This window comes from Sceloporus occidentalis, unplaced genomic scaffold, assembly GCF_023333645.1.
Source record: "Sceloporus occidentalis isolate IW3139 unplaced genomic scaffold, rSceOcc1.0.p SCAF_98, whole genome shotgun sequence".
NCBI classification, from domain to species: domain Eukaryota; kingdom Metazoa; phylum Chordata; class Lepidosauria; order Squamata; family Phrynosomatidae; genus Sceloporus; species Sceloporus occidentalis.
In genome coordinates this window covers 585,173-594,168 of record NW_028317078.1, presented here as the reverse complement: position 1 = coordinate 594,168, position 8,996 = coordinate 585,173, and the positions used below count along the sequence as shown (strand labels likewise).

The following is an 8,996-nucleotide window of genomic DNA, read 5'->3' as shown; positions in this document are numbered from 1 at the left end:
ATCTATACACCCTCTAACCTTTATACCTCCATAATCTATACATCCCCCTCACATCTATACCTCCATAACCTACACATCCCCTCACCTTTATACCTCCATAATCTATACACCCCCTAACCTTTATACCTCCATAATCTATACATCCCCTCACATCTATACCTCCATAATCTATACACCCTCTAACCTTTATACCTCCATAATCTATACATCCCCCTCACATCTATACCTCCATAACCTACACATCCCCTCACATATATACATCTATAATCTATACATCCCCCTGACCCCAGTACCACCATTATTTACGTCTCCCTTTTTTGTTAAATTTGAACACTGAAGCCATTGGATGAGGATTCTGCAGCGCGTCTCACTTTGCAATCTTACAAACAACCACTAGATGGGGCTGCAGAGAACCCCGGAGAGCGCAGGAGGGTTTTATCCAATAACTATTATTATTATTATTATTATTATTATCTGTTATTATTATTTATTTATATAGTGCAGTTTAACAGTTTACGCAGCGCTTATTACAATACATATATTCAAGGTTCCGACAAGACGAGAATTCACAGACTAAAACAAATCGATACATTAGGTGGAGAGACTCGGCTCACAAGCTTACAATCTACATATATTACTGTATATATATATATATAAATATATATATATGATGTGTAACTGCTAAATCAGTGACACGCCCCACATAATGTAAAGCTGAATCACTGACACGCCCCATATAATGTAAAGCTAAATCAGTGAGATGCTGGCCCCTTGTATAATGTATAGTTAAATTAGTGAACAAGTCCCTGTATAATGTAGAGATAAATCAGTGAGCCGGCCCCCTGTATAATGTATAGATAAATTAGTGACCGGCCCCTGTGTAATGTATAAATAAATCAGCGAGCCGGCTCCTGTATAATGTATAGTTATATCAGTGACCGGCCCCTTGTATAAAGTATTGTTAAATCATTGACCTGTCCCCTGTATAAAGTATAGTTAAATCAGTGACCTGTCCCCTGTATAAAGTATAGTTAAATCAGTGACCGGCCCCCTATATAATGTATAGTTATATCAGTGACCGGCCCCCTGTATAAAGTATAGTTAAATCAGTGACCTGCCCCTGTATAATGTATAGTTAACTGGGACCAGTATAATAACACCCAATTCCATACTGGGAATGATAGAAGGGGAAAGGCCTCCTCTCCCTGTTCCCACCCCCTTTTGTTGCCATGGAGATCAGTAGCAGCCTGCAGCAAAGAACCTGCCAAGGGAGCTAGGGAGAGGCGGGGCCACACAGCCCCAGATCGCTGATTAGCTGAGCTGGCCACGTGATTCGCGCAGGAATGCTAATGAATGATGGCATTTGACTCCCCTTGCTGGGTCTGATTGGGGGAGCTAGAATTATACTTGGAGCACTGGAGACACTGGGACTGTGAGGAGAAGAAGACAGAGACAGAGACAGAGACAGAGACAGAGACAGAGACGGGTACCATGCAGCAGGAAGAGCTCCGGGGCTGACACAGCCAGGTACTGGGGAGGATACTGGGGATTACACAGGAAATTGTAGAGACTAAAATGCAGTGTACTGGGACCCTTTAAATTATACTGGTGATATTGGAAATCGAGGATATTGGGAGTTGTATTGGGGATACTGGAGAATGCTGGCATTTATACTTGGAATCATATTGGGGATAGTGGGAACTGTACTGGGGATGCTGGGAATTACCCTGGGCTCTGTGCTTGGATGCTGGGAATTACCCTCCCCCTGTACAGGCCCATCTTTAATGTCAGGGCTGTTTTGTGGAGCCATAGATTACTCTGGTGGCCACAGCAGGCGAACTGCGATGAGGAGGTCTTCCATGCTTGGCACAGATAGGGTTAATAATAAATTCAGCTGTCGGCCGCGGCTGGTCACCTACTCACCTCCGGTTCTAGGTTGGACTCACGGACCCCTCTTCCGAAGTGCAGTCTCGTGGCCTTTTTCCCCCGTTTTGTTCTACATTTTTATCATGTAGTTTGTATCTGGGGCAGTTTGGGTTAACCAGACCCTTTCTGTTTATCAAAGTTAGAGTGTAAGCTCTTTGGACGTGGCCCCATGTGGCAACCAGGCAATCTCTGTAATGCATTTATAGTTCAAACATATGTCTTAGTGAAAGGGGATGTGGGATCCGATGTCTGGACCCTGGACCTGCTGCTTATGCCCGCTGTGTTTGGTGGCTGCTGCACTTTTTCCGTTACCGGACAAAACTGCCATTTGTGTTAACGGAGGTCCCAGGCCATGCATCGCAGTTTCCCAGCTTTTGCATCCTGGTTCTAGGCTGGTCTAATTTCCATCAGCCCTTGGATCTGGTTCTAGGCTGGTCTAATTTCCATCAGCCCTTGGATCTGGTTCTAAGCTGGTCTAATTTCTCTCTTCTCTGGTTCTAGACTGGTCTAACTTTCCCCTGACCCTGGATTTTTTTCTGGGCTGGTACAATTTCCTCCTGACCCTGGATCTGCAGTAGCTACAGATCAGAGACAGTAAAGACATGATTTATGGGACATGCCGGTAGGCCTTTTCTTGACTCTTGGGGTAGGGGGACTGTTCTAGGAATGTCAGGAGTGTTGTCTTTTGGGTGATTTACAGCTCGCACCCTCTGGATTTATTGCTTTGGGTGGAAGGAAGTCTCTGCATCTGGAGGGGGTTTGGAGATAAAGAGTCTGAACCCAGATCAGCCTCACCAGCTCTGTTAGAAACACTGAGATCAAAGCTGCCAATTAGCTTCCCTGGTGGAACGTAGATCTTGGTGGCAGATAAGAACCAGCAGTCCCATTTAGTCTGTACGTTCCCCACATAAAAAACAGGTCTTACAGCCCGACCTCTCCCACTGTGTTTTTTGTACCATCTCCAGTGGAAGTCTGAGGTCCCCACAGCGCCTTGTTTTTCATGCGCTTGGGAACCGGTTCTAAGGGCCCAGAGTTGATAATTCTGAAGCCTCTGGGTTAGTGAGGCAGCCATGAATGTGGAAGCTGATACCCAGGTGGCAGGTTGGTGGGATTGATTACAGCACTTAAAACACCCTGCTTCCTGCACTGAGGGGGGGGGGGGGGCTGTATGGATCAAAGCCATGTGCAGGAAGTCGTAAAGTCACATCCTGGGGACATTTGGCCTCCGTCATTAACCCAGCAGAGCCCAGAAAGGTCACAGCCCAGGGAGTCCGCTCCTTGTGTGATTGAAGGTGCCTCGTGCTAAGTGTTAAGGGCCTTCCCTGCCCACGTTTCTGGCCATATTTATTCATAAGAAAGCTCTCTGTCTGCAGGCGTCCCTCAAGCACCCAGCGGGACCTGTCCGCTCCCAGCTCGGATTGGCTCAGACCAGGGCGACTGGCCCCGGGGCCCTCTCACTTCCCTGGGTACCGTGTTCCTGCTGATGGATAAAGCTGGATAGATAAGATTACCCACAATCACATGCATGCTGAAAAAAAAAGAAAAAAGAGGGCAGCCACTGATTGGCTGTTGCTAGGTAACACCATAATCATGAGGAAATTAAGCTGTTCCTGTCGTGCTCCGGAGCGGGGATGGGATTGCGGGAGGTAAGGGGGTAACAGGAACAAAGGCGGCTGTGTGTGGGATTCAGATGCTGGAAGGCCCAGCCTGGACACTGGTTATACTGGTAGGAGCCCTGTCTGTTTGTGACATTGTGTGCAGTGCTTGTTCCTGTCAGTGATGGGAGTGGGGGTATCACAGGGATGCTAATTAGGCAGGAGGTCCGCTCACAACCCGTCTAATGAGCCACGTGGTGTCTGCTCGCAGGGGGTTGGGGTGAGGCTATACCCGGGGCATTGTAGCTAGGCTTAGGATTCCTTTAGATTGAGGGCATTTCTATAAAGCGACCCATCAGGTATTTACTAAGGCACCCCCTTGCCGGTGGCTCGGCTTCTGTTGGGGTTAATTAATATTTTCTTCTGCCCTAATCCATGTGATTTGGTTACACGCTGGACTTTGCCGGCAGGTTTGAGACTTAAGAACCTGTGAGTGGGGGGTCCTAGGGGCCCCTATCACTCGGGGAGGGGGGTGGGTGTCATGCTCCAGGCCCTCCGTCGCAAACTGTAGATTATTCATCACCCAGTCAGCAGGTGCCAAGGCACGCTTGGTGAATGTGTCCACCATGAAACAAGAACACGCTAGAACAATGCTGACCCTCACTGGTCACGTTATCACTGGGATCGCCCTGCTCAGGTGCCTTGACTGTGATTGGTCAGAGTGCATTCTCAGCTGGCCAATCACAGTGACCGCCCTCACACTTACAGTTGGTCCTTGAATGCAACTGTTGCAAACGATGCAGATAAGATGGTTGGAAGAGGTACGAGCCACAGGCAGCCCCCGCGGAGGCGCTCCTCCCTCACGCAGCTCTGCTTCTCCATTTCCAGGGTTCGGCGGCACCTTTCCCGGGTAATACACTGGCACCGCGTGAGCAGATTGGCCCCGGTGTACCTGGCTGCTGTGCTGCAGTATTTAACCACTGAGATTCTGCAGGTGGCGGCCAACGCCGCCCGCGGCCAGAGATACATCAGCCCGCGGCAACTGCAGTTCACCATGCGCAATGACGAAGACCTGGGAAGACTGGTTGGCCAAGTGCTCATCTCCCAGTGTTTTCTGCGCCGCAGGCGGCGTCGCTCCTTGTAGGTAGAGAGGTGCAGCTTTGTCTGAATAAACTATCCATCTATACTGGATGCTGGCTCGTGTGGCTCATTTCATTATTCAGTGGTTTACATGAGAAATTCCCACCCCCAACAGGGTTATAAAAATATGACAATATGACTTATTGCTGTACCTGCCGTGGGCCAGCTGGTTGAACCCATCCTATGGAAAGTGGGGTGAATCTAACTACAGGGCCAAACCATTACGCCTCTGTGCTAAAGGGATGGTCTGATTACTTCCTTGGCCTCCAGTGGGTTAATCTGCTGCCTGTAGCTGCTCTCCACCCATTGGTGGACCATAACTCTCAATCCCTCAGGCCAGCACAGTAAAGGGAATGAGAATATCATTCTCACTTTCCCAAAATGCCTGTTGATGATGTCTGACGCGGCTTTTGCGGGCTCCTCGTGGTGGTTTTGGTGTTTTCTCTAGAAACATGACTCTGAGTAACATTTATACTCCGCCAGGGGCAGCCCCGCACAGACGGCAGCTCTGGGTTGAGGTGGGACGGGGGCTTTGCAGTAACGGAAGTTAGGGGGTCCACGCTGATGTCGCACACACCCCGGAGCTTGTGTCTTGGTGAAATCAGAGGAGTGTTTGGCCAAAAATCACCGCTCTGTGAATGTCTTTGATAATTGTCTGCAGGTTTACACATTAAAACACTATGGGACCCACTATTCATTATTAGAACCCGGAAGACCCCCCCTCCTCCTCCTCTTGCGGACTGAGTCCAGAACCCGGAAGACCCCTCCTCCTCCTCCTCCTCTTGCGGACTGAGTCCAGAACCCGGAAGACCCCTCCTCCTCCTCTTGCGGACTGAGTCCAGAACCCGGCAGACCCCCCTCCCTCCTCGTCTCGCGGACTGAGTCCAGAACCCGGCAGACCTCCCTCCATCCTCCTTTCGCGGACTTAGTCCAGAACCCTGCACACCCCCCCCCCTGTTCCTATCGCCAACTGAGTCCAGAACCCTGCACACCCTCCCTCCTCCTCCTCCTCTTGCGGACTGAGTCCAGAACCCGGCAGGCCTCCCTCCTCCTCCTCCTCCTCCTCTCGCGGACTGAGTCCAGAACCCGGCAGGCCTGCCTCCCTCCCTCCTCCTCCTCCTCTCGCGGACTGAGTCCAGAACCCTGCACACCCTCCCCCCCTGCTCCTCTTGTCGACTGAGTCCAGAACCCTGCACACCCTCCCCCCCTGCTCCTCTTGTCGACCGAGTCCAGAACCCTGCACACCCTCCCCCCCTGCTCCTCTTGTCGACCGAGTCCAGAACCCTGCACACCCTCCCCCCCTGCTCTGATTGAACCCAGCAGACCTCCCTGAACTATTGAGGGCTGCAAACAGTTCCAGAGCCATTCCTAACATCAAATCATTGATCGTGCTGTGCGAATGGACCCGTGGGCATGCTCTACACCATGTTTACGATGTCTTCTGTTTCTGCCCCGCCAGGTGGCGTCACACGTTATTTGCCCTCATTTTTTGGGACTTTTCGCTAAAAGTATGGAGAACGAGCAGCAGACGTCCCAATCCTCCAGCACCAGCAGCAGCACCAATGGGCGCCAGTCCGCTGCCTCGTTACCGGTGTACAGCGGGATCCCGGACCGGCAGACTGCGCAGGTAATGTGCTATGCAGCGAGCCCCAGGAATTACCCTGCCCTCTCCTGCCACTACGGTCCCAAGTGCTTAACCCTTTGAAGACCCTTGCGCTCCCCATTGCCCCAGCTGGTTGTTGCACCCCAGGGTGGTTACGATATTGCCGGATAACGTGAAGCCGGTTGGTGACGATGAGTTGGTTAAAGTGCATTATCCGTGGCCCCCAAGCTTTTCTCCTGATAAATCATTTGGTGTCACAAAGTCTTTGCCCTAAAACCTGCGTTGGGGCAGAATTTAGTGTAGCTTTGGAGAGGAGAGTCAGATGGGGTCAGAGGTCAAAAGCCTGACCCGCTTGTTTCCGGATCTGGGAGTCACTCGAGGCGGAGAGACCAAGGACAACGACGCAGGGAGTGGGCCGCTCGCCGACGCCAGGCCACCCCCGACAGGTAAGGGAGCCGTCCTGTGTCACTGCCATGAATGTTCTGATCCTACCAAGGAATTTCTGCCATGGCTAATCCAGTGAGGGAATGTAAAGGTGCATGGGATAGACATACAGCTCCTGTCTAAAACAAGACTAACGACTGATTAAGGTTTGAGTAATTTCAGATTAGACGGGCCGGATGGGGCCGATCTGCCGGTGGGGGCAATGTAACTACAGGAGTCGTCGACGGGGTCTGATGGCCCTGCAGGGGCCGCTGTCAGCCCCTGGATGATGGATAGGAGGCAGCAGTAGGGGAGGCTGGTGAAGGATGAATGCTCTTCAGGATGTTTTGTATTTGCAGCTTCAGCGGGTGGATAACAAGGTCAGCTCTTTAACCCTCTTAACCTTTGACCTCCTCTCAGACAGGGGTAGCTGGGTACTGAAGTTATTAACCCTTGGGGAGCCAGTGCCTGCAGATTGTAGAGAAAGCACAAGGCAGCCGGCTTGGAAGGCTCAGGAACTGTGAAGCGATGTTAGAAATGGAGCTCCCTGTCCGTGGGGTGCCGCAGTGAATTACTACTATTCGCTCTGTTCTGCTAACCAGCGGAGGCAGGGGTGAGCCACGCACAACCCCTGCTCACTCAATGCCGGCAGGTTTGACCTCGGGGCTGCAGCATATCTCATTCGGGACGCACATCTTTTGGTTTTCTCCTCTGCAGAAGTAGCTGCGATATTCGGGAGCCTGATGCAGGTTTTCTGTCGGATAATTAGCGGCGTTCCCGTCTATTGATGTTGTTTCTTGTTTCCCGTTAATCGTTTTTGGCGCATTTAATGTATCTGCTCACAGGTGATCCAGCAGGCTCTGCATCGGCAGCCCAGCACAGCAGCGCAGTACCTGCAGCAGATGTACGCAGCGCAGCAACAGCACCTCATGCTGCAGACGGCAGCGCTACAGCAGCAGCAGCACCTGAGCAGCTCCCAGCTCCAGAGCCTGGCCGCCGTGCAGCAGGTGAGGGGGATTCTGGGAAACAATTGGTAGCACCACGTGCCGGTCACGCTGCCGGTAATCTTCAACTGAAATTTAAGAGATACGCGGAATCACCAGATTGATGGGGATTGGAGGCAAATGGCCGTGATGTAGCATGCATCAGACAGTGCCTGTGCATGTCATTGTGTCAGGGGCCATGCATGCGCATGCTGTGTCCATCAGAGTGAGTCTGCATCGCTGTCTGTAAAATCGTACTCCTGCGCAATCTGTCTTTCAGGCCGGATTGGCCGCCAGCCGTCAGGGGACTCCGTCTGTGGCTAATGTGTCTCAGCAGACCCCATCTCAGCCCACCACGGTAAGCGAGATGTGTCCCTACTCCAGACGTGGGGTGCAGAGGGGAGACAGATAATCCGCTGGGAAGGACTGGGATCTTCCTCTAAAAACTGAGAAAACTGCAAAAAATATGCTGCACTTCCTGAAACACGACATTACCAAACACGTTACTTCTAAATCCTCTTTCCATGTCAAATAGTTCAAACAGAAGAGATTGCAGTTTGACCGATAGCCAGAAGGTGGCAGCAACGCTCTGCAGCGAGAGGAGAGTTCCTGCCTGCTCTCCTTAATGAGACGCTTACGGCATATACAGCATTTCCCTACAGGATCCATACCTACCACACAGATATATCTAGATATAATATATAATATCTCAGGAGTAAGCCGGACGCTCTGCTGTACCGAGGGGCACATTAATCCGCACTCCCAGAGATCCTGGCTGTCCTAATAAAGCAGCAGCAGTAGTAGTAGCGGGTCCTGGGCCAGTAAGCACAGTAAATCCCATCTGTTAGAAGCTGCCACCGAGTCTTGGACGTGGAACTTGTCCTTTCTTGCCGCGACCCATTTTCTATCATCCAGCAGATTAACCTAACGACGTCCCCCCAAATCATCGGCCGCGCACAGACTGTAAGCTCCACAGCCTCGTCGGGCATCACACAACAGGCGGTGCTGCTGGGAAATGCCACGACGCCCGCTCTCACGGCTAGCCAGGCTCAGATGTACCTGCGCGCACAGATGGTAAGCGAACAGAGCAGTGGAAACAACTCTTAGGGTTAGGGGAAACAACCCTAACCCTGCGGGGGTCGCAGAAATAATTGCTGTGTCTGTTATTAAAAGTGATTTCCATGCTGATTGTTAACAATACTGCGAGTAGGACCGGGGGGGGGGATTTATGTCAGTTGGTGGCTGGTGCCTGAATACAGTGAATGGTTTGCCTGGGGGTCCCCAGACTGCTTCCCAGGGGGTCCCCAGACGCCTGCCTGCAGTTCA

At 51.5% G+C, this 8,996-nt stretch overlaps 1 protein-coding gene across 1 annotated transcript; it reads left to right on the top strand.

The window, feature by feature from the left end:
* The first annotated feature begins 4,329 nt into the window (after positions 1 to 4,329).
* Positions 4,330 to 4,665, top strand: LOC149284176 (histone H2AX-like). The gene has a single exon (XM_089497108.1). The coding sequence runs from the start codon at positions 4,330 to 4,332 to the stop codon at positions 4,663 to 4,665; it is 336 nt and encodes a 111-aa protein (XP_089353234.1).
* The last annotated feature ends 4,331 nt before the right edge of the window (positions 4,666 to 8,996 follow it).